Source organism: Clarias gariepinus, chromosome 2 (genome assembly GCF_024256425.1).
Source record: "Clarias gariepinus isolate MV-2021 ecotype Netherlands chromosome 2, CGAR_prim_01v2, whole genome shotgun sequence".
NCBI lineage: Eukaryota > Metazoa > Chordata > Actinopteri > Siluriformes > Clariidae > Clarias > Clarias gariepinus.
The window spans coordinates 25,340,409-25,367,497 of record NC_071101.1 but is presented as its reverse complement, the minus strand read 5'-3'; the positions used below and the strand labels follow the sequence as shown (position 1 = coordinate 25,367,497).

At 37.2% G+C, this 27,089-nt stretch overlaps 1 protein-coding gene across 9 annotated transcripts in view; it reads left to right on the top strand.

Annotated features, from left to right (window-relative positions):
• The first annotated feature begins 3,982 nt into the window (after positions 1-3,982).
• tjp1b (tight junction protein 1b) overlaps positions 3,983-27,089 on the top strand; it is an 82,486-nt gene continuing 59,379 nt past the window's right edge. For 3 of the 9 annotated variants that reach the window (XM_053489518.1, XM_053489510.1, XM_053489502.1), the window contains exons 1-4: positions 3,983-4,415; positions 6,124-6,253; positions 23,852-23,893; positions 24,007-24,163. In XM_053489518.1, coding sequence (XP_053345493.1) covers positions 3,983-4,415; positions 6,124-6,253; positions 23,852-23,893; positions 24,007-24,163 — 762 coding nt within the window. Of the gene's footprint in view, positions 4,416-6,123; positions 6,254-17,811; positions 18,288-23,851; positions 23,894-24,006; positions 24,164-27,089 lie in introns of those variants that run through there. The other 6 variants (XM_053489553.1, XM_053489536.1, XM_053489526.1 and 3 more) reach the window with 3 other exon arrangements.

The window sequence follows — 27,089 nt, the reverse complement described above, 5'->3', positions numbered from 1 at the left end:
AAGGAATCACATCTCCTGAAAGGAATAAGAAATCATGTGGGGATTCCATATTCAAGTGGAAATTCCTCTGGAATGCCAATGATTTAGGCAGACTTATAAGATTTGAGATTAAAACCTAGGCCAGTGGATTCCTGCCACACTGATCCAAGCATAATATGATGATAGTGGGAACCACAACCTCTTGCATTACCTTTTGCCTACCACAGATACTCAAGCCATGGTGGTTTTCATTAAGGAAGCCCACCAACAGAGGTAAGTTTTTCCTGGTGCAAAAAGTCCTGTTAAGTGTTGGCCACTACAAGTATGGCATAATGCCATATAGGCTGTCTTTAGTGCCAGCTATTTGATTAATGCTATCCTACAGGATATTATGGGAAAATTTGCAATCACTTACACTGACAACATCTTGATATATTATAGTCCCCAAAGTAGGCCAGGGAAAAGTGTCTTTGGTGACAAAATGTCCAGCCCTTACCATGATCAAGTATTTGCAGCATTTTCTAGGCTTTGCCCATTTTTATTAATGTTTAATTTGAAGATCATTGCAGAAAAGGGCAACAAGACATTGCAATTAAGCCAATTGCCTAAACTAGCAATTGAGAGGCTTAGGTAACCTTTTACCTCACTTATACACCAAAACAGCCTATGTCCATCTTAGAGGTAGGTAGAGGTTTCTTTGGAACTATGATACTGGCAATAGAGAACTCATGAGATCAAATTCACTGTGGAAGAATGGAATGAAGCACTGCCTGGAGAAAGCCTTACACTTCCTCATCACCTGTACAAACCATAAGAACCTAGAAAAAATTGGTAAACACAATGGACCCTACTCCTTGTTCTTGGTTGGAATTAATTTCACCCTTTCATATCTTTCCTGGCATAAATCAAGAATGCTTACAATGTGAAATGTCCCAGACAGAGTTACACAGCAACTACGAGGAAATACGGGTGACCAAACATGCCTTAAGACATCTACCCTGCAAGCGGACAAACTTCTCACATTACTGATGCCGAAAAAGGCATGATGAACTTACTGTGAATTTTATTATTAATCTTTCCCATCATAGAGCAACTCAGTAATCATTTAGATTGTTAACATGTCCAAAATATATAAAAGATCACATCTGGGATCTGAAGAGCATTTAGCGAAAACCTCAATGTTTCAGTAAGATTGACATCCATTTGTCCCCTCTGAGCTTGTGGTCTAGTGAATTGCTTGAAGGATATTGCTAACATAATTCCCTCCATGGAATGTACAATATGCATACAAATGCCCCAGGCAGGCTAGAACCAAACCCATCCATAGTCAGTGTCTCCTGGGGTACCAACTACCTTTTTTATTATGAAACACTAACTGCATAGAATTCCCCCTTAGTGGACAGCTGGTTCCTGAGAAGAAACCAATTATGGGACAAAACACCTTGAGCAAACTAACAAAATTACAAAAGAAATTTGTATCAGACATCATTGGTAAAGACCTGTGTTCCAGGCAATGGGGTATCGTGCTCCACCAATGACCTACACATCACTTAAGGCTACAGAAAGTTGCCAAATGCCAACATTTAAGCCAGGTCTTCTTACAAAGTCCCACTCCCAACAATCACAGTCATATTCACACTCAGAATTTACACTCAGAAGACCTTTTACATCATACTCATTTTGTAAAGGGCACATGCTGTCTTGTCAATACTAGTAATCAACAAGCCTTTTTTTTGCGAATGTTTATCTGGTTTTCATACTATTTATTGTTTAGCTCATTGCTGCTTCGGTTTATGTTGTTTGTTGCTTAGTTCACCCTTGCCTGCACCTAGACTGTAATCTCGATTTAAGTCTTTGCATTGTTTGCTAAGTTAAATAAAATCCTGCCTACCTGAACTTGTGTCTGCAACTGCCTACGTGACACAAACATGTCTCAATAGCACTTATTATACAAAAAGGTAAACAAGGCAATTAAACAATCTTCGCATGTAGGCTATTATTTAACAGTTAATAATGATTGATGCAAGTGGTAGTATAACATTTTCTGGGAATGTGCCTTAACAATGCGCACACACTTATCATTGTCCATTTTGTGATTGCAAAATGAATGTGCATAATGGGGTTAACCAACTGGTCATAAATCTTAACTGTGTAATTACAGTTTGTTGTAAACACTTTGAGTAAATAAGCGAATAAGCACGTGAAGAAGAAGGTTTATGCCACGTGAGTGCAACTAAAACTGTAAAGCATTAATTTCTCAAAACCAAACACATTTAACCTAAAATGTATTTTTTAAATGCGGTGTTATAGTTTTTTTTTATATGGTACAGAGTTTCCTAAAAAATCTGACCCCTTCCATCAAAGTTATAAAAAGTGTTACTTTTGGATCATATGCAGTATGCAAACACAGTTTTTAACCGTATGTACATGTTCTATAATGCATTGGCTTTAGGTGATAGCATTTTTTACGCTGTGATCTGTTGGGGTGGTAACATGAAGGTGTCTGATAAGAACAAACTGGACAAGGCAAATAAAAAGGATCTGTGCTAGGCATGGAGCTTGACTCTGTGGATGTAGTAGCGAAGAGGAGGATTCTGTACAAAGTACAATCCATTTTGAACAATCCTTCTCACCCGCTATATACGTAGTGTTCTTGCTGAACAGAGGAGCAATTTCAGCCAAAGACTGATCACCATCAAGTATTCCACAGAGCGCCACACGAGATCCTTCCTCCCAATGGCCATAAAAGTTTACAACTCTTCTCTGTAACTCATACTCACATATATGTGGATATTTACTGACTGTAACACAACAGTACATTAATACTTACCCGTATTAATAATATGATACCTGCAATACTACTTCCCAATAAAATATTTAATACAAGATTACATATAATAATACAATATTACATACATATGCTAGATTACTGTGCAATATTTACAAATGCTCTTTGTATGCTCTTGGGTCATATTTTTGGTACTTACTGTTTTAAGAACCATGGGCGATCTACTCCCTTTTAAATACATTATACCTGGGCCATTTGGACTTACAACTTACAATTTGAACAAAACAACTTTTTTTAAACAACTGAAATCAAGTATGTCATAGGTTCATATATATATATATATATATATATATATATATATATATATATATATATATATATATACAGTAGATAGATAGATAGATAGATATTAAATATTTAAAAAAATTTATTGACATAAAAAACAACATAAATCGGCCAAAAAGAGCAAGATAAATCCTTAGCATTAGAAGGCCTCAAACTACAAAGATAGAATAAGCATTAAAGCACCAACTGATTGGTTGTCACAACACAACATACTATATTATTATTATTATTTAGCAGGGCTACAAGTGGCCCAACAGAGCCACGTGTCTTTTTCGTAAGTGGCCCACATCTACAGTAGGTGCTCTCTGGAAGGTTGGAAACCTGTAGGCCCAGTCAGCGCTCAACACAAGCATTAGGGGTACATGAAATGGAAATGTATGCCATCTACTGGTCAACTTGGATAAATTAATCTGACTCAACTGATCACTGGATTGCAATCCAGCATATTTACTTTTTACCTAGTCATACATTATTTTTACTGTCTGATCACAAATTTGATGCTTTGCATGGAGACAGACATGTACAATGTACAATGCAAGATACGTTTTTTTTTTTCCTTATACTGAATATGTGGTGTTTATTGTCTTTATGGAATAATCTTAAGAAGAGTCATGATATAATGCTGTGAAAGGTATACATAATGTTGTCAATGTTGTTAAACAGATGGATTAAAACATTTCTAAATACCATTTTACATATTAACTTGAGCAAAAAGGGGGGGGGGGACAATACTTAACACAAGGGTAATCCTCTTATGGTTTGTAAGCATCAGGCTTACATTCTGGCACTATCCAGATTATACTCCTTCTCCAGACAATTTCTGTCTGCAAAGCATACCTTAATGGGCAAGAAAGACCTTTATGCTAAAATATGTGCTTTCATTTTTTCGGAAATATTGTGGACAGAACTAGTGAAGAAATCTTAGTGGAAAGATTCCGAACAAAGATGTTCAGAAGCGGCATGAAGAAGTGCTATTTGAAAAGGACCAAGAAACTGAAGCATGGAGAAAGAAAAGCAGGGTGCTGGAAGAAGAAGAAAGTGGCTGTCAGGCTGCTGAAGCAACACAGAGAGCTGTTACTGAATGAACTAGATGTGAACAAGGTGCTTCCATACCTGTTGTACAAGAAGGTCGTTTCGCTTGGTGAATATACAGAGATACAAGGTCAGAAGTCTGGTAGAAAAAGGGCAGAGATTTTCTTGGATCAGATAGTGGATAAGGGCCCAGATGCCTTTTACTCCTTCTGCTCCATACTGGAGGAAGTGTCTCCTCATCTGCTCACGTGCTTCCTGCTGGGACATGAAGGTACTTCTGTTTAGCCATGACTAAATAATTCTTTCATGAAGATGCAAAAGACTAGTCCATCTCATAATAGGCAGTAATTTTAATTCCAGTCAATAAATGTTAGACAGTGATATGGTGTAGGTGTGTAACTTTTGTAAAGTCCTTTCTTATCATTTTTATCCATGGGTTTCTGTTGTAAAGACTTAACAATAAGTGAAGAATACAATAATGTACAGTGGTTAATATATGTGCTATATTGCCACCTGAAACATAATTGCAATCACAGCTAAAATATAAAGTGATTGTGAACCAAAAACAGCCAAGAAAACGTATTTATTAAAAATTTTAAAATGACTTACAATTCATTGTTGTTTTTATTACATACAAATATACATTCAATTATATATGTAATCATCTATTTATTTTTTACCAAACTTCTTTTATATATGCAAACTTTTCATATTTGTATTTATTGGTTGGAATATTTTAATAATATGAAAACTAAATACATCAGTCAAAAAGAGCCAGATAATTCTTTGAATTACAAGGTCTTAAACTACAGTACAAAAATGAGTACACCACTCACATTTCAGCAACCACTTTATTATATGTTCTCAAGGGACAATACTATAGAAATAAAACTTGGATATATTTTAGAGTAGTCAATGTGCAGCTTGTATAACAGTATAGATTTGCTGTCTTCTGAAAATAACCCACATACAGCCATTATTGTCAAAATAGCTGGCAACAAAAATGAGAACATCCTAAGTGAACATATCAAAACTCTGTCCAAAGTGTCAATATTATATGTGAGCACCATTATTATCTGGCACAGCCTTAATCCTCCTGTGCATGAAATTCACCAGAGCTGCATATGATTTTTCTGGGATCCTCTTCCACTCCTCCATAATGATATCATAGCGCTGCTGGATGTTAGACACATGGCGCTTCGCCTCCTCCTGCTTGAGGATGACCCACGGGTGCTCAATAGGGTTCAGGTCTGGAGATATTTGGCCACTAACAAATACATGAACATGATAAATAGGACATGTGACTTGGTTAAAGATGTCCGGGTATACTATCACTTATCGTATTGTTCTTTGAGAAGATATGCTATAAAAATGTTTGCCGAAATTAGAGGGATGTACTTGCTTTTGTGTGTGGGTGTTCAAGGACAAATTAGAGATTTGCAATTATTATGTACAATAGACATGGAGAGGAAATCACATTAAACATGCACAAGCCACTAAGGCAGAAAATGGCCACCTAAATCCACACCACTGAGCAGATTAAAAGCTCAACATTGAGACCACAAGCAAGCAGAATTTATCTTATTGAACTGCACAGCCTAGGATTATCTATAATAGCCTTTATATTAAGTTATTGTATTAGGTAAAATTACAATAAAAAAAACAATAAACAGATTAATAGTTTGATAAGTTGTCAATTATATTATTCTTCAGAAAATAGATTTTGTAGTGCCTCTATAACACTGATCAACTCATGGATCTGTGGACTTGTATTAAGACCATGCAGTACCTTTGAACATACAAGAAATGTACAAATATTAACTTATAAAAGTTTGAAACAAAAATGATATATTGTTAGTTATTCAGTTTATTTTCTGTATTCAGCACTCACACAAGTTGATATATCGATATTTAATATATATTTTTTTTAAAAAGCAAGTCTGCTTTTGTGCTTCTAATCAATCCTTTGTCCTTCATAGCTGGCTCATGCAGACAAAATAAGAAGCAGGAACAAAATCTGCCTTCTAACAGTCAGGAAAATGCTTTTTCCAAGGAAGAGGGTACGGTGTGCTATCCACCTTTATATACAGATCCTCTCTTTGATACACGGTAAGGCATTACGTCATGTGTGGCAAAATGTTAAATTTCACATGTCAAATACTAACCTGATAAAAGCAATTCTCAAAGTCAAATTTTTAATTAATAAATTACAGTGTGATTTTTTTCATTTAAAAAGCAAAACTCTCTTACATTCTAGACTTATTACATGTAAAGTTTAATATTTTAAGCATTTTTATTTGAATTTAAATGATTACAGCCTATAGCTTATAAAAATTAAAGGCACACAATCTTAAAGTATTAGAAATTTCTTAAGATTAATAAAAAAAAAAACATTTTCAGGATACAGAAATGTCCAAGAAGTAAAAATGACATTTTTCAGAATCAGAAAAGTATGTTAATTTATACCCTACGTATAGTCAGGCCTCTTTTAACACGAATTACTTTATCACTGTGGCAAGCCATGGAAACCATCAGTCTGTGGTACTGCTGTGGCGTTATTGAAGACCAGGTTGCTTTGATAGCAAACCAGATAATAGCATATTTGGCACTGTGGACCGATGCTCAGTCCTGCTGGAAAAGGAAATCAGCATCCATAAGCTTTTCAGCAGACTGAAGCACGTAGAGCTCTAGAATCTCCTGGTAGATGACTATGTTTATTTTTGACATGAGAAAACATGATGCACTGGTTCCAGCCTTACTCCACTCCTTGTGATCTTCTTACAGTCTTTTGTAGCCTTTCTGTGAGCTCAACTCAATTTGGCCAACAAGGTGTTTTTGTCCACAGAACTGCTATTTGTAGAAATCCCTAAATCAGCCAGTCTAGCACCAACACTGATGCAACGGTAAAAATGACTGAAATCACAATTTTTATCTTCAATTTATATCTTTATAATAATTGGCTGATCAAAAAAAATGGTTTAAATGAGTATCTCTACAGGTGTTCATAATCAAATGTTCAGTGAGTGTATATACTGTAAATGTATACAGCAGTAATGCTTTTCTGTTACACAATATTATTACATTGTCATTTTTGGATTTTGGTCAGTGATAACGATGTGTAACGACGCGGGTCTCACAAGGGGCATAAATACTCTGTACTGTTCAGAATGGGCGGATCCACAGGCTGCTGCCCCGCGGAGTTCTGAACAGGCAAATGCGTGGCCACATAGACACACGGTTGCCAGGCAACGCCGCCTTAAGGCAAGCAGCCTGGACACGACACACCTGGCGGCGTGTTTATTTAAGGGTCCTGATACTGCGGCACTTCGTGCGATCATTGAGGTAGCACCGGTAAGGTATCAGGGCCAAAGACAAACCAACGAGGGGGAATAAGAGCGAGGAAAAGAGAGAGAGAGAAAACGACACGCATTAGTTAAGCGTGCGCTCTCCGTTTGCGTTAATTGTGTTAAAACACCAAACTCTCCCTCGGTAAGGGCGAATGCCCCTGAAACTGTATAGTTTTTTATTAGTAGTTTTCAGAGCCGTTCTCTCGTGTGAAAGGCGGAGTTCTGTTCATTTTTGTGTTTTCATTTTTCTTTTGTTCCCGTTTGAGTTCCCTGATGAATAATCCCATGCTATCTCCAAACAGGAGGGTCTTCCCACGCATGTCACAAGCACCTTCACAACTCCTGTTTCATTGACCCCCTGAGAAGCCCTGCGTCAGGGTTCAGTACTACATCATGTGGTGCGGCTCTCTTTCTTACGCTGTATGAACAGATTTGGTTTAAAACGATTCAGACCAGGTTTTTCTCATACTTTCAGCTCTTCCTCTGCTGCAACTTCTTATTTACTAAATTTGACTTTTTTTATGTGCTTTAGCGGTTTGACTGGTATTTTCCACATTACATATGTAACTGCAGTAACACTGGACACCTTAAGGATTTTCATTTGTCTTTTAGTGTAATGTATCAAGGGACTAACCACCTACTGGGTTATTAACTACCTTTAAATGAAATGACTCCGAGAGTGATGCAAATGTAATTACGGTTTCTAAAGTAAGCCCACTGGCTCTTTGTGGCATGGCAGATGGGCCTCGTTTAACTGATTACATCTATGATTTGATTAAATTCTGCTTTTAGTCCCACGTACCACAGAATCATCCAGTCATCAAGGTCATTTAAAATTTTTGCCCTTAGCTCTGGACACTTGCTTACATCACCATTATAAGGTTGCTTACCTCGACATACATTTTTGCTTACTGTATGTAGGCATTTATTGAGTTTAGAGGGGGGTTGCTTTTGCATTTTCCTTCCTGAAGCCAAATAGAATATCTCATCTCATCTCATCTTCTATAACGCTTTATCCTGCATTCAGGGTCGCGGGGACCTGGAGCCTATCCCAGGAGGTTCAGGGCACGAGGCAAGGTACACCCTGGACAGAGTGCCAATCCATCGCAGGGCACACACACACATTCACACACTACGGGCAATTTGGGAATGCCAATTAGCCTAACCTACATATCTTTGGACTGTAAGAGGAAACCGGATTACCCGGAGGAAACCCACCAAGCACGGGCAGAACATGCAAACTTATATATATCATAGCATCAGATCGTTTGCCATCTTGCGAATGTGTTTGGACTGACAGTGGCATTGTGTGTGTGTTTGACTCGTTAAATGTTTGTCTGTGCATGCACAAATGCCTAGAAGAGGATTTGTGTGTTTGTGTTCTTATGTGTATACAGTATAGGCATAAAAAGAAGGCAGAGTTTTCCAGGGAGCTGGGGGACAGGACTGGGATATTAGTTAAATATAAAAATATAAAGACTGTAAAATTAAAGTAGAAACTGTTTGCTGCCAAGTGATGGAACAGAAACAAGTGTGCTTTCCACTTGAATTTAAACTCACAGTTTATAGACAATGCAACAGCCATCCATGTCCTGGAGCAAATGGAGAAAAAATACTTAAGCTTTCTTTGTGGGAAGGATGCCACACTCTCGCTTCTTCCAATCCCAGCAACACTAACCAGTGATGGGTTTCTCTGACTAACTGCATTTCAATGTACATGAAATATAGTAGATAATGCATTTCCCTGAGTGTGTCACGCTACCTTGCGATTTAGCATAGGCAGCAATTCAAAAAGATGCAGTTAACTGGTTTCCCATGGCTCAGAGGAAGCACATGTCAGCCTTCACACTTCCACCCGCCCATGCTGTGTATTGGTGAAGATCTTGCTTGTGTGTAGGAGTATTGGAAGCTGACCAAATTGGGAGAAAACAGGGGTAACAAAATCTTAGGACAAAAGTCTCGTCTTTGACACGCACATACAACAATAGGACGCTTTCAGACAGTTATCTTGGTCATATTTAGGATAGAGCTACACACACATAGACATAAAGTAAAGAGCTAGACAAGCTGAATGAATCAGACATTCAAGAAAGCACAGACAGCAGAAAAACATGCTTATGGATACAACTGAGAGAGGTGAAAGAGATGCAGTGTTCCAGCTTGTGAGTACCAGCATTTCTAAGCTGGCTTTTTCCTTTACAATTCAGTGACGCAATCGAATAAACAGGGTCATGAAATCAGAAGTGCTCAGCTGCTGACACAATACACTGTGCTGTTTATTGGAAGGTATTATCTTAATATAAATCCAATTTGTCTCTTTTTTTTTACATAAAGACATGCCAGATATGAAAAACACTTTGTTCTTTCTTTTTTTTATACGTCACTCTACAACTCTCAAAAAAATATAGATTACTTTTATACAAACTGTTGATGCATCAAACAGAATGAATGTTGATATTTGTATGTGAATCTCTCTGTGTAGATATGGACCAGATTCAGCCTTAACCTATTCCTTTTTGTCTGAGTTTAACCATGAGAACCTCTCTCTCTCTCTCTCTCTCTCTCACACACACACACACACACACACATACACACACACATAAATGTTCTTGCTGAATAGAAAAAAAGATTAATCGCTATGTCAGGTCCAGCATTGCAGGAAAGGCTACAATATTTATCTGTTGGGTTTTTTCACTCTGTCCATGCCTGTCCGGTGTTGTTAACTTTCTTGCTGACTTCAACCAAACATGCTCTTCTAAATCATAGCCCCAGGCCTCACTCAGCGGGCGCAAATTACTTGCAAGGCCTGGTCTACCTGGTCTTATTCTTTAGCTCACATTAAAAACATTAATGATTATATTAAGAAAATTAATATACTCATCATTTTTTGGTATTTCTATGCTAATGTGTAAGATGTAAACAGGCTCAGTTGATATTTAAATCAGGTGTACAGTACATGCTTTCACAGATTTCACTTCTAATGCAAAAAGAAGAGCCAAAACCAATACGCAGCTACAGGAGTACATTAGCGGTTGAACCTAAGTACCTTATACAGTGTATGTCTGCTTTCAGAATTCAGGTCCTTATTGGTTAAAAATAACTAGACTGAAATTCTGGTCTGTCAGATTAACAGAGGAGTAGAAGAGGAATGTAAAGGGGAGAGAGAGAGAGAGAGAGAGAGAGAGATGACTCACCTCGCAACACACAGTGAGAGAGAGAGAGAGAGCACTGCGACAGCAATGAAGTGTGACTTGTGTGTGTACGTGTGCTGTGCACTGAAGTGTGTGCATTAGAATGTATGTGATATTATAGCATGTGGCCAAGCCTGATTGTGTTCTCCACTGGTGCAGTGTACTCATGTGGAGAAGACCTTCCTGGCATCTCCTTTGTGTGGTGCAAAAAGCCATAAATCACACTGTTCCAGCTGGAGAAGGGGCTTAAGGCTCAGGTCCAGCTCTCGCCTCAGGGAATCGGCTTTGAGCCCTACAAACGATTCCTGATCTCTTTTTCCTCCACATAGAAAACCAGGGAGCAGAGATAGGCCATGGGAAGGAGGGCATTTTACGCTTGTCCTATTTAACACACTGAATTCTACATGAGATTGAGGAACCAGACAAAATATTTTAATATGGCACTAATAATAATAATAATAATAATAATAGCATTAATGTAGCAAAATAATAAAACATAAAGCCTTACCATGTACACATAATGCCATAATTAAGCCATTTCAAATACATTAACCCATAATAAAGATGCTAAAGAAGGACCTTTTTGCTTTATCTATGCAGTGCTACACCAGCCCACTGTATACAATACCGAGTGTTCTTATCACAGCAGGAGCAAAAAATACAGAACAAATTTTTAAGGCTTGTTTTTTGTAAACATATTGCCTGTGTTTTCAAAATGTGTTGGTTAGTCATAGGTTTAAGTGAGAACCGAAAATTTCAATTATCAATCATTTAGCAATCAATGAATTTTTAAGCAATCAATTATCTGGCCAATTTTAAACAGCCAAACCTTGCTTTTGCTTTTTTCTTAAGATGGGGGTGTGTTTGGGTGCATGCGCGTGCAGTGAAAAGTGTGCATGTATGAGAGGCTGCCGTGGACTGCAGAAGGAACACTGCTTGTGAACCGGTGCTGTTTAACCATTTACTGTATATACAGACCCAGAATGATAGTTTCTGGTGTCTGGGCTTTAGCGGCCCTAAATACACTGCCTGACCAAACAAATACACACACTAAGCTTTCATTCATTCATTTAGCTTTAATTACAGCAGACAATGTGGTGACCAGTTCATCTGGGAAAATGATTCCTCCTTCCTGAGAGAGGTTTTCAGTTCAGCTTCTATAGGTATTTATGTTTAGATTTCATTCAAAATTATATTGTTTTATGTAATAAATATTATATATAGAGTCTTTTTAAAAAAAATCCTTATTGTAAGATTTTGGTTAGAAGATTTAGCTTTGATTACATCACACAATGTGGTGATGAGTTCATCTGGGAAAATGATTCCTCATGCTCCCTGAACCACTCTTTCACAATTTGAGTCCTGGAATATGCCTGTGCCATCAGGTAAGAAAAACTCCATTAATGTGATAATCTGGAAATTCAGTACATTCCGGTCATCAGTTTACTTCATTTTATTGCCATAATTTTGCTGAATTTAGAGCTGACCAACTAAAGCAACCCCAGATTATAACCCTGCCTGCAGAGGCTTGTAGAATGGCCACTATCCATGATGGGTGCATTGCTTCATGCGCTTCCCTTCTTACCCTGATGCTCCCATCACTATCAGATCAATGTAGACTCATAAGACCATATGACCTTTTTTCATTGCTCAAAAGTAAAAATATTTTTCTCCCTAGCAAATGAATGCCTTTTTTCTAATTAACCTCACTACCAAGTGGTTTTCTCATGACCACACAACTGTTTAGTCCTAATCCTGAGTTCTCATTACATTGTGTTTGTACATTTACATTTAGGCATTTTGCAGGCACCCTTATACAGGGCAACTTACATTTTTATCTTATTATACACCTGAGCAGTTTAGGGTTAATGGCCTTGCTCAAGGGCCCAACAGGGACATCTTGGTGGTCATGGGATTTGAACCAGTCTTCTATCTAATAATCCAATTCCTTAACGACTAAGCTAACCCTGTTTTTATGGAAATGCTCTTAATTTAACTATTAAACATATATGTTCCTACTGTTGTTTTTTTATCATGCAACTTCACTAAATGTTTAAGTGATTTCGCTCATTTTTTTCTAAACACTTTTTTTTTTTAATTCAAATTCAAATTCAAATTTTATTTGTCACATACACAATCATACAGAGTACAATATGCAGTGAAATGATTTTGTGCGACCACAGAGTAATTGAGTGTTCACTTCGATCTTTCCAGGTTTTAATAATGTGTTGAAGGGTTCTTAACACAGTTCCAGTAATCTCTAATTTCTTTATTATTATTTTATTCATTATACTTATTTCTTTCAGCACAATATTTTGACTCCTTTGAAATAGTGACTTTTTTGGGCAGGCAAGGCATGCAGGTTTGTGTATGGTCAAGAAATGCATTATAAAAAATGTTGAAGTAATATTTTAATAGTTTTAGAAACTAACCCAGCTTAAACCAAATAAGCACAGTATTAATGAATGAATGATAGCCATATTGGCTACTAGTGCTTTAATTATTTGGCTTTTGCCACAAATTAAGAATCAGTGCAGCATATATGGGCTCTAAATATCATAAACGAAATGCCATGCTCCTTTATTTATCCATGTTTCTGTTATGGTATTCTAAAGCAAAAAGATTCAATGATTTACAATATAAGGTTTTATTTGCCAAGCACCTTATTGTATTTTTTTTTCTCAATATAATCACATTTAATGACAATTTTTAAGTCCATTTTTAACTAATTTCTATAGTTTGGTGGAATAAAGTTGAGGTACAATAATAACGCAATTGCAATTTAAATGAAACGGTAATGACACATAGCTATACGCCTTTGCTCAGTCACCTATGAAGTAATTACTCATGCTGTCTGCAGTAATTACTGTATAATCTCATTTGCAAAAAGGTTTTTCTAAATCTCTTTTGATTGGGTGAAGTAAAATACTAGGCCATATGCTTGCAGACTGCTATAGCTTGACGTCACAAGCCTAATTACTCTCACCCTTGAAATAGATTCAGCATGAACTATTTCTGTTTAATGTTCCATCCAAAACCTCCAGCCCTAGCTTTTTATCCAGTGACTGACTGACTGACTCTTATGCTGAGACACAGCTAAGATTTTTTTTTTTAGACAGCATACATTTTAACAATTTGTTACGTATATTGTCCAGTCATTACACAGCATATTTGTAAAGAATGAATCTAATCTTTGTGGATCTGGTTCCACACTGAATATTTTAGGCAGCAGAACAAAGGCAGCCACAGATACTGTACAGGCAACAAAGAGGCTGGGATACTTCACAGGGATGAAGATTGCACAGAATAACTATGGCAGTCTATTAACATAAGAAAGGGAGTTCACTAACTTTTAGAATAGTTTAAAAATAATTTGATCTAGAAGTACAAAGTACCAATTTGGTTTTTGAATATTGATAAATTCATGACTAGTCAAACCTACACATAAATAATAAAAGCAAAGACCATACATGCAGAAAATAGGTGTTTAATGATAATGACACTCCTTAAATGTCTGTTTTATTATTATTTTTTTTTAATTATAACTTATTTAAATTATATGAATTGGTTGACAAGTTTGATTATATTTGTCTATATATTGTCTATATCAGTGAGCAATGTAAATTATCATGTTTTGAAATGTAAACAGTAACTTAATGGTAACTTTTAATGAAGATGTTTTCTAATTCGTGCGTTTCAACCACCAGAGGCAGATATTTTTCTTAAGCAGGCATGCTAGGATGAAGAGTTATTTCATATTGTATGTTTATTATATACTGCCTTTTCACATCTCAGCATGTAAACAATATGGAGCAGTTATCTGCTTAACAGCTTATGACAACAGTTGTGGCTGCAGATAATCTTTTCTCTAAAGCTGAGGACAGCCTCCTCACTTGTGTTCTACCTCAGTTCGCAATTTCTTTTTATATACCAATTAGCCATATCATTAACACCACAAAACATTAACACTGATTTTAAATTTCTGTATATACCAATAAACTAATGACAGTATCTTGGGCTCCCAAGGCTCACCAATGCCCACAGGAACAAAGGACTAGCCTGTCTGGCCCAATCCCAATGCAGCACAAATTGCTGAAAAAGTCAGTCCTGGCCACAGTAGAACACCCAGTGCACAACAGCCCGCCATGCATGGAGGTCAGCAGACAAAGAGCCCAAAGTTACTGACCCGGTTTCTAAATTTCCCAAATCCCAATCCATTACAGAGGTAGCATATATAAAGAAAAAAGCAGAAGCCCTAGACAGGAGCCTTGTGGTATGCCAGACATTACTTGGTACTCATTAAGTTTTCAACAGTAAACTTTATGATAAGACCAGAACCTAGAAAGAATTGTTTCTATAGGTTGTTTTGTCTGTCTAAAAGAATATTAAGATTAAGAGTAGTAAATTCAGTAGCTTAGGCAAGGACACTCATACTGTCAGACCTTGTTTAACTATGGGGCCGGCTCTAGAGCATCATTTATTAGAGCAGTCAGGTACAGAAAACATTTGGTCAGTGTTGACTAAAAGACAGGGACACAAAGGATAGCCACTGATCTCTAACTGTCATGAGGCTTAAGACCCAAGTAATTTGGTCTTTCTTGAACAGTGGTACAATGCAAAAGGTAGACCTCACTGTTCAAACAATAGCATCTATTCAAACTACTCCATTCTTCAGGAGAAATACTTCTTTGCTGAAGCTACATTGTTACCTTAGTGTGTGCTAGATATTATTATGCTTGCTTATCAGATTCAGCCAGGACACCAAGCAGAGTACCTGTCAACTTATGATAGCAACCACAGTGGTAATTCCCCTAGGCCTGCTGAAGCTATGGGATTTTCAGAAGTGGGTTATCAGGCTATGTCTAGACCCCATATGCAATAACTTAAAGTCTGTCCTTGTCTCAGCAAGAGGGGCCAAGCTGCTATCTTAAGGAAGACCTAAACTTCATAATGAAAAAGTGCCTATTTAGGAGCAGTTCTCCACCAGAGGGAAATAGTCACTTCAGAACCTTCCCTTAAAGGGTGGTAAGAAATATGGTGCCACAAGGACACTAGGAGCATGTAAAGACAGAAAACACAGATAACATAAAATTGAAGCTACCAACACCCCCCAATGTCAAAAATAACTTCTATGTTCCAAGTAGCTGCATATACTGTATTGTACTGCTATTTACACTATAAAATGCAGTACAAACATGCAGTCCACTCACTTTCTCACTCCTTCTCTATACTGCTCATCCTGTACTGGGTCGCTATTCCAGGGAAATATGGACAATTTAAAAAATATAATGTATTTATCTTTGGACGGTGCGAGGGAAAGCATTAAGAACAGGAAGAACATGCCAAATCCATGCACACAGACGCGACCCTTACCCTTAACCCTGGAAATAAAAGTCCACTACTACGCTACCATCATGCAACCCCCAACCCCACCACCCAACACATGTAATACAGAACAAAAACGTACTTAGCTCATGGATGCTCTAGATTAGTGTCCACCAAGCTAAGACAGTGAAAACCTAAGGGGCACCTGTTGGGGGCATCAGTCAGCATATATGAAAAATTTTTTTTGTAAATTGTAAAATCTTTGCAATGTATTGGTACCCCGTCTAGGGTGTACCCCACCTTGTGCCGTAAGCCTCCTGGGATAGGCTCCAGGCTCCTCGCAACCATGTTTACAGGATTAAGCAGCACAGACAATAAGTGAGTAAGTGTAAAATCTGTATAATCGTTCCTTGCAAAGATTCACTAGGAAAGTACCTCCAGTTTTGTTGGATAGTACATGAAACTCACAAGTAAACAAAAGTAATTTACTGTATTACTACAGCACAATATGGGAAGTTATGGCTAGTCTTTGCCTTAAAAATGAAAAATGGCCTCTTATAGAGGCGGCACAGTGGCTTAGTGGTAAGCATGGTCGCCTTGCACCTCCAGATTCAGGGTTCAATTACCACCTTGGGTCTGTGTGCATATTCTCCCTGTCCTTGGTGGGTTTCCTTCAGGTTGAGTCCAAAGACCTGCAGTTTAGGTTAACTGGCGTTCTCCAAATGGACCGTAGTGTGTGAATGAGTGTGTGTACGAGTGTGCCCTGTGATGGATTGGCACCCTGCTCAGGGTGTACCCCGCCTTATGCCCAAAGTCTCCTGGGATATCTCTAGGCTTCCCGTGACCCTGTACACAGGATAAAGCTGTATAGACAATGGGTGAGTGAGTAAGGGTCTCTCAGAGACAGAGACAGGTAATTAAGTGAAAGAAAAAACAACTATGTGACCACTAGAAATGACAGTAAATTTTTAAGCAGTTAAAAATGTGATCTTGGGTCATTTTGGACAAACCAAATGATATTGCCTCAACTGTTGTCTTGATGATGTGTGTCTGACATTCATTTATTGATTCATTCATCTTCTATACTGGTTAGCCTGTATACAGGGCAGACTTAGGAGGTGGGGTAGATCACGACATTTGTCAGACACCCTTATCCAGGAAGACTTACATTAATATCGCATTATTCATCTGAGCAGTTGAGGGTTAAGGGCCTTGCTCAAGGGCCCAACAGTGGCAACTTGGTGGCCTTCTAAACCACTAAATCCAATGCCTTAACCACTGAGCTACCCCTGACCCCGAGACAGGGTGCAAATGCATCACAGGGCACCCAGACTAATCTGCATGTCTTTGGAGTGTGGAAGAAAACCAGACTACAAGGAGGAAACCTACCAAGCAGGCAGGAATCAAACCCTTGACCCTGGAAGTGGAAGGCGACAGTGCTAACCACTAAGCCGCCATGTAATAGTGATGTCATTATTTTAAACATTGATTACACTCACAGTTTTCCTCGAGTTGCCATACGTGGTCATGTAATCCAAGTTAAGCTACAGGACAGATTAGACAAGAAAAAAGATGAAATATTCCTTTAAGCTTTAATGCGAGGTCGATACAAATCCCGAAAAAGACACACATGCAGAAACATTTTAGAAACCACACACACACACACACACACACAGAGCTCCCTGGCGAGTGGATGGGTGCTTAGACGCTGCGGAGAAAAGCAGGCGTGTGTGTGTGTGTGTGTGAGGGAGACCGCGTTAAGCTGAGTGGCGCGCGCGGCGGGAGGAGGAGGAGGAGGAGGGTAGAATGTGCATTTCCGGGCTAACACCGAGCGCAGTGGCGGTGTGTGCGCGCGCGTAGCTGTACGGTGCTGAGAGAGCGAGAGAGAGAAAGAGAACGAGAGAGAGGAGATTCGGTGTGGAGAGTCTGATGGCTCCACTCGCTCGCTTCCTCCTCGGGGAGTGTTTGTCCTGTCAGTTCGAAATGGCGCTGTGATGATGATGAGGATGAGGATGGTGATGGTGAAGATGATGCTGAACGAGGAAGACGCGCCAGGAGCGGACGCCTGAGAGTAGCAAGGAGAGCGCAGATCTAGCGGTACCTGTGCTTTTGTTTTTGGTTTCGGATTATCATTATTTTTTATTTTTTATTTTTATTTTTTTGCAAAGCAGCGAGCAATACCATGGTGAACTATCAGAAATACATAACTGTTATGCAGCTGGCCTTAGGTGTGACAGCCTACAACCGAGATCGTAGTCTGCCTCCGAGGAAGCATATGTGGTGAGTATAAGCCTGAGTGCGGGTGGCCATGCACCCTATAGGATGGTGGAAGAAGGAGGGAGGGATGGAGGGATGGCGCTCTAGGCTGCCATGCACACTCTCTGCACATATACTCTGATGTATTTCAGTGGCGAAGCCAAATACATGGCAATTTTTTTTTTTTTTTTTTACAGGCTTGAACAGTTTGTAGGACCTGTGTGTATTGTGAGTGTGTGTGTGCGACAAAACAAAGCAAAAAAAAAACATTGTTGATTGACTGCCTAGTGTTTACACAAGACTAGCTGGACACAGGATGATGCTTATAGCTGGTCCTGATGCTGCATCACATTAACCATGCTGGACCCTGTTTTTAAATTCGTATAATGCCATTCTCTTTATTTTTGTTTGTTTGTTTGTTTGTTTGTTTATGCTTTCTTTGTACTCATCTGTCTTTTTCTCACTTCATAAATTCATAAATCACTGTGACCATCAACCATCAAGCCATTTCATTGCTATGTGGATTTCCTCAAATGTTCCAAATAAAAAAGGCTGTTGCATTAATATGTGCTTTTTGTGTCACTTCTTCACCACCATGCAGTCTTTCCAACATGTATCGTTTTCATTTAAAAACAGAAAAAAAATATCTTCTATGCAGTGTGCAGTCATCTATTTCTTACCATTCCACATTTGTCTGTGTCTCATACTATCTGTCTCTTTAAGTTTAATCTGCTTAACTTTAGCACTAGTGCACCTAATTTTTGCTGAATACAAGTGGTCCGAGACCTCTCTTTCTTTTTTGGAAAATAATCCAAGTCAGATTACACACACTTTGGCTTAAGAGTTGTTAATTAATCCCCAGTAATGACCACTAAGATTTGTGAAGCCTCACCTTCAAAATGGACAACAGATATATTTACTAGAAAGCATATTTTAAATAATCTTTATCAAAGTACATTTAAAATTTTTACACCCCAATAAAATAAATTAATTGTAAAAAATAAAATGTATGAGCTATTTGTTTAACTTTGTTATTATTATTTTTTTATTCTGCTGTGGTCTAGTATTTTTAATGTATCTAGTTTTCAATTACCACTAGGAAAGTAAATTAATATTTATTAAATATAAATATAATATTATAAAACTCACATAATAAACTTAATAGTAAAGTATTATTTAGATAGTAAAGTATTGTTTAGAACACATTAGCAAGTTGAAGGTTTGTGACCTTCCAGCATGTTTTCTCACCTCAAGGAAAAGATGCTTATCTATGCTACATCAAGCATAGATAAGCATCTTTTCCTTGAGGTGAGAAAACATGCAACATTATTTCCAGATTTCAATTACAAACCACTAAAGCACAATGTTGGTATGACTTTGACATTGGGTGATGTAGGGTGACTTTAAGGATTACCAAAGTTAGTCTACTGTGTTATAGAAACAAATAGTCTTTTTTTTTTCATTTCAGATGCACTTTGTTGAGCTTAAATGATCAATGAAAATTATGAACACTACATAGTATGTTCTGACTTTTCATATTCTAAAAATTATTCTAAGTATTCTAAAAATTATATTTTCTTAAATTTTCTTATAATTATAAAATGTAATTATAATTATATAATAATAATAATTGTAATTATTTTAATAAATTTAATAAGTATTTATATTAAATTTGGTGATTCGTTAAAACAGGGTAGTTTAACCCTGATGTTTAAAGGGCATTTAAAAAATGAAAAGCAACAAAGGCCATATGCTGAACCATCAGTCAGTGAACATCAACCTGTCAAGCTAAGGTCACTACCATGATAAGCACCAAAAGCTTAAAAAACAAAAAGCAGTAAAATTCACACCACGTTAAAAACGATCGTGAAGCATATGAAACCAGCTAAAAAATCCTTCCAATAAGATGTTTAGGTGCTGGTATTCAGCATGTTTGTTAATTATTCATAGGCTGTGAAACACAAAATTGTTGCTATTTTGGCTGCTTTACAGAAAGGTTCAATAGCTCAGTGTTGTACTACAGCTCTAACAGTTATTAAAAGACATACTTAACAATCAACGTACCTGAACTATAGACCTTTTACATGAACACGGTTTAAGGAGGGTTGTTAACAGACAAGCTAGACTCTTAATTTTATATTATCTGCGCTAATAAATAACTTTAAGCAATTTCAGCATAGCTAATCAGTTATTTTAAATCTCCACCAGAGAGCACTTAATTTCTCCACTTTGAGTTGCTACATTCGGTTTGTTCCTAGGTGAGCCTCCCTGCCTGGGATTTTATATCTGTCCACTTTCTACCAGAGGACCTCAGAACGTCCAACCTGGAAAAGAGGTAAAGGATGTACACACAGGAAGAGTCTTCTGATGAAGAAAGTGAAGATTACTAAAAAGAGTTCATTAGCACGTTTAGAGGGTAGCCATATATAGACTGTTGCCATATGAGAATTACTCTAAGAATATGAGCATAAGAGAGATATTATAGATATCATCCTAGCCAAATGAGTATGTTCCCATATTTACTGATGTACTTAGTCAAAATGTCAAAATATTTGACGAAAGCTAATTTGATGCTATGTTGTTCTAAATGTAAAATGTGTTGTCCAGTTTGCTCTGGATCAGTGCATTAGTGAAAATGGCTTTTTGAAAGCCCTAGTACTTACTGCCTGTAGAGGATGGAGAAAAGACAATTGTGAGAATGAAGCCATTCCCTGAGACATAATAACACAGCAGATGTTCCTCCTCCCCACAGCCCTAAAACGATCCCAGAGATTAGTTGTAACCTGTTGTAATGAATTTACACATTTTTTTTTTTTTAGAATATACATACTCTGTTATAAAAGTCTGTCTAAGCCATTGCTTAAATCTGTGTGACGTGTTTGTTTCTACATTACGATACAACCTTTCATAAACAAGAGTAATAATAAGAAAATAATGTAAAGCATTAGCACTTGCCTTCTCAGCTGTGTATATAGTCATCCCAAACATTGGTGTTTTTCATTTTTGCACCTAATCATCCCATATTTTCGCTCTAAACCATTGTGAACTTCATTAGCCTCTGAGCAATTAACCAGAAGTTAACTGTACAGAACAGAATGCTAACTAGACCTGCCTTCCTGAACAAGGATCGTGAGGGTATAATACACATGACTGCACTGCTTCACAATGTCCTTCTCTCAACCAGATTTACCCTCTGGGCTGTACTGATCTGTCTGTAGCTAGAGTTATGGTAATTCTTGTGATTGTTTCAATAGACGTAGTGTTGATGGCAGCGTATACATGAGAGAATTATGAGAGAGCAGCATTGTCTGTGACAGTACAGTACGTATTGACTTGCTCTTTAAGCAGCACCCGTTATTGCTTAGGCTAATTATACCTGATGGTTGTGTGAGGAGTACAAGAAGACATTGCGTGCTGTACTGTATGTATGATCTGCTCTACTTTCTCACTGACTGCCTCTTGGCTTTTGTTTGTGTTTTAACTATATTAGGCATTTGCTTAGCATTGATTGGACTGATATGTCACTGGCCTGATTGTAGCTAATACACTAGGATTAGCCTGGAGAACACATTTTTTATGTACTGTTATTAATGTCGCCACTTCCTTTTGAACATAATGTGGCCTGTTCAACCATGACTCCCCACTAGCCTTTTCCCAGAGGCTTTTAGCCCATACGTCTGATAAAGGTGAACTCAAGGTCGCTCTGTTCTCTGTTTTTCTTTTCTCTTCAAGATTTTTTGCTCCTTATTTACATATTTCTGTGCTTCTTTGGTCCTCCTCTATTTCTTACCATATTACAACCCAGATTACGGTACAGCTGAGGCTTTTAAAATTCACATAAATTTCTTTTGTATTTTCTGGCTAGAAATCTGTAGGATCAGTTACTCTGCCATATAAAATGGATCCTCTTTGCCAATATACTAAAACAGATTTGTGTTTAAGAGTGACGCTATACCACCACTGGAGGGAATAGATTAAAAACGTATTCTTAGGAATTATGTAATTACGTATATTTGAGACTTTCTCTATTTTATTCCCTGCAGTAGCCCTTTATTAAGGTCACAGCATATTATCTTAAACAATATTATTTAGTAACTATAATGATTTATTTTACAACTACAGTATCATCTAATAGACAAGGTACGTTGTTAGTAGGGCTTGGGAGCTAAAGGGGTTAAAAACCAGATAAGTTAAATAGATGTTGACCTTACAAGTATTATATGGAGATGCACTTTTTTGTTATAGATAATCTCACTAGTTGTTTTGTTCTCACTGTGATTGTGCAGTTGTGCAACCACATATTTAACACTAACCATTATCTATATAATTGTAGTTAATTATTTTTGTACCCAGAAGGCCATTTGTTGGTCATGTATGTTCTTAATTTATCCCTTTTTCTGCAGTGTCTTGGTTTCTATAATAATGAAGTGGACATTTTAGGGCTGAGATTTATGTGTGGCCTTGCATGTGAGATGCTTTGAAGTCCAAAAGGACCAGCTGTGACATGAATTGTTGATGAAAGGAATTGAATAAACATCTGAAAATTATTGTGTGGGATATGAATGCAACAAGGGAATTGTTTAACATAAATTTTACATCCTCGTTTTAGTTTTGCATCTTCGAACAGCTAGTGCCACAGGTTTGTTTTCTTTTCCTGGGGGCATTTAAGGCACAATATGTAAACTGACATCCCCTGGGAGCCCATTATGTAATTTTATTTTGACAGTGGTGCTTACACTATTTCTGATATATTGGCTGTTCATTGTTAATGTGGACAATATTATACTGTGTGTAAACGCTCTGCAGTTTATAAGTAAAATGATTTTTAAAAAATCTCCAGGTTTTGAATTTTTAGCAAGAGAGGGTGTATTGTTATTATTTTATATATTTTTAGGAGGATAAAACATTTCACCCATATGTGGTTGTACAGTAGGACAAGCTATTTAACTGTTCTTGAAAAAAAATCTTTATGGTTTTGTTTACGATGAATGTGACTTCAGAACTACAATACTTTTAAGACATTTATTGCATGTGTGTGTGTGTGTGTGTGTGAGAGAGGGAGAGAGAGAGAGAGAGGTTTATGTACAGTATATTATAAACATAAAGAATATCATAAAGAGCGTAATGACTTAAAAAATATGAAATTATAATATAAAAGAATATGTAGAGTATTTGCGGATACATTTTTAAAATGTAGTTTAAAGAGCAACAGGAACATACTTTTTTACCCATCATGATACAGAATAGAACGCTATGGTGCATTTTCTGTGAACAATGGTGTTCTATATTATATCATATCATATCATATTAAACACATTCAGTTCCACATGATCCAAACCCTATTTGAATGTACACATTTATGTATAAATATACATATAAATATTACTTATGTAATGTCTAAATATAATTTAAACTATGTGGAATTTAATTTTAAATTTTTCAATAAAATGCACTCCATTTGAAATTATTAAAAGGAAAATGCATTAACAAAAAAATAAACACATTTGTTTCACTTGAATGTGGCTTCTGTTACAATATGTTTTCTTTTGAAATCTGACATCTTTCTCTTTTTTTTTTTTCAATTACAGGATTTTCCCCAAACACGAAAAAGATAAATACGGGCCAGCTGTGTAAGTATTTCTTTTTTTTCCTCACCTGAGATATGACTTATTTGACTTAAAGCTTTGTTCATTTAGTAGATGTTCCAAACATAATTTCTTTTGCTTGTTTCTCTTATTCCTAGGTACTACCCTAGAATTCACGGCTTCATCCCCACGCCAGAAATCTCTCTAGTGGCTGAATCAGAAGGCTCAGTGCAGGGCAAACCGTCACTGCGTAGAATCAAAGGCCGAATCCACCGCAGCAAGAGCCTGGACAGTATCGACCTACTGGACTCCAATGTGAGTAAAGACTGCACTGAGAGCAATAATTTGTGTATGAGTGTGAGTGTGTGGGTCTACTTTTAAAAGTAGAGATAAGCATAAGTGAATATGACATAAGTGCACATTTTTAAATGAGTTTATTTGTACATGTATTCACACTTTTTATGGACAAAATCACAAAATATCAATGTATATCCTTTATATTGATATTTCGTCCATAAAAAAGTGTGAATACATCTACAAATAAACTCATTAAAAAATGTGCACTTATGTCAGGTATAAGGCAAATGTGCACTTATGTCAGGTATGAGGCAATAGCATGAAGCATATAATTAACATTTATATAAGTGTTTTTCTGGATCTTTTATTATTGTCAAACAACATATCCTTACATTTACAAATTTGTAGCAGTGGAATGTAGAATGGAAATTAAATGAAAAGTTATGAAGGCAAGGGTTTTCGGGGTTAAAGGTGAAAAACGCATTTGTACCTTAGCTTGTTTTAAACTGGACAAAATCCAACAACATCCCACATCTTCATGATTTTTTGATGAGCTCATGCTCTTTTAAAAACAATGCTTAAAGCTCAAACCATTCATCCATTATGCAATATTAAATCCCAATGCAACAGCCATGTACTGTTTGTGTAGACAATTGTAAAGCTTTAATTATTTACACAATAGTGCTTAACGTTAAGTCTAACTGATTGTTTTGTGCCACTTTGGGTTCAACATCAGGTGCAACATCAGACACATCAGATCACACACAAATCACTGTCCTATCGTTAGGTGTTTTGTCAAAACTCTATGACGTTGTTATTAGGGACATTATTAAAAGGCTTTGAGTCAACCAGCTCTCATTTGGGCTTTGTGTAATTTTAAACGTTAGTCCATTGCAGGTGTGTGAGATTCGCTCTGTGTGACAAGACTGCTTCATCCTCATATTCGTTGGGATCAGAGTGGGATTAGACAGCAGTCCAGGATGCTAATGCCTCTTATAAGTTCACACACACCAGCATGAATGTGGATATACCTATACTTATACCAAATGCTGCATAGTCTGCATAGTTTGATAGGCCGTGTGATTAAGTATCGTCTGTGTGTAGCCTTAACTGCCTCTGTAGTCATAGTACCCGGTCATTTTCAGGCTCACATAATGATACGCTGTGAAAGCCTGCTGTGGTTTGGTACTTTTGTTTGTTGAGAACTAAAGTTTAGCTAGTTTTAAATCTCATGCATATGCATTTAAATTATCAAAGTTATTGCAATTATCATTGCACAATCGCACATTATTATGTTACTCTTGTCGAAGATTTAAATGTGTTTTTTTTTTTGTTAGTAAAAAAGAGAAAACATTCTATGTTGCAGAGCAGCATTTATTGTCATTGTAATAATTTCCTTTATGCTTTTAATCCTGTTTTAATTTAAAAAATAAAATAATTTTTTTTTAATGTTTTTAATTAATTACGTTAAATGAGTTTTGCGAAAAAAACAAACAAAAAAAAAAACATGTGTGGCTTGTTCCAACATAATAACATTCCAAAAATGTAATAAGCCAAAGTAATACAAATCTGCAGTGTTTAATAATAAAATCCCACAAACATAATACATACAAACTACATAGCGGTTGCTATTACATTAAAATGTTGATTTGTTACATTTGTGGGATGGTGAAAATTCACAGCTTTCAAAATTGAAATCATTTCCCACAAATTTAAAGTTATAGTGTGTGGGAAATTTATTATGCCTGTGCTTTGTACCGTTTGTGGGCTATCATTGTGTTAAGTTGTGTGACCATGCTTTGGCTTCAAATTTGCGTCAGTTTTCATAGATACACCGATGCCTTGGTTTTCCTGCAGCTTTATTGCTTGCTTCTGTCTCTTACCTCCCTCAAATTTAAATATTCAGCTTTCCTTGCTGGCATTAAAATTTCAGGAAATGCATTATTCAAAGATAATTAAAGCTCTTCTAGCTTTTCTAGTGGGAAATTTGCTCTAAAATATTTAGGTAACATTTGGACAATAGTATGTACATTTATACAAAGGAATATTGCTGATATTCAAAAAATTATTTCTCTATTAACTAATCTATGAGCTATTAGTTTACAAAATGAGATTAAATAAAATATCCTGTAGGTCAAGGCTTCTCAAAGTCTGAGATCCGGTCCAGATCCGGACCGCATGCCAAGTCAGTCTGGCCCCAGCTCACACCTCATATTGAAAGGGTGGAGGATTAGGCGACAGATACACCCCACCCTGGAGATATATCCGTCATTTTCAGGTCAGGTCAGGTTGCCACCTTGGCGCCTAATTGTATCGGGGCACTTGGGAGTGATGGACCTTTCTGAAGGCTCCTACAGTGGCTGCCCACGGCTCGAACTGTGAACCTCCTGATCAGTAGTCCAACACCTTAACCACAGAGCCACCCCTGCCCCACACCTTGTATGAGGAATGCAATAATTCAGGGTAATAAAGTGTGTTTCCCGGACATTGTTGGCTCAGTGGTAGGTTTCTGGTGCAATGCCCAAACCCCAGCCACTGGATGATGTGCTGGTCCCAATCCTGGTTAAAATAGGATGGTTGGGTCAGGAAGGTCATACAGTGTAAAACTTGCCAAGTCCCCTCGACGGGAGCAGCTGAGAGACCAGCAACACCAAAGTGTGTTTCCAACTTTAAAAAAAGCCCATGTGTTATATTTTTTGTAGTCTATTTGGAGATTGTTACAGCAATCCTGTGCCAAGATGAAGGTTTTTTTCCATCTCTGACGTCGTCAAGCATTTATCTACAGGTGCCCGTCCAAAATTTGTGAGTTATCTAACAATAACAGGGTTTTACGTTCTGTTCTATGGACCCGGCACAGCGAGTCAGTGTACACCATGTCCCCTGCAAGATAAAGGTCAGTGTCTCTGGCCAGCGAGCACAACCTGTTTGTGCTAATTGAATGCAG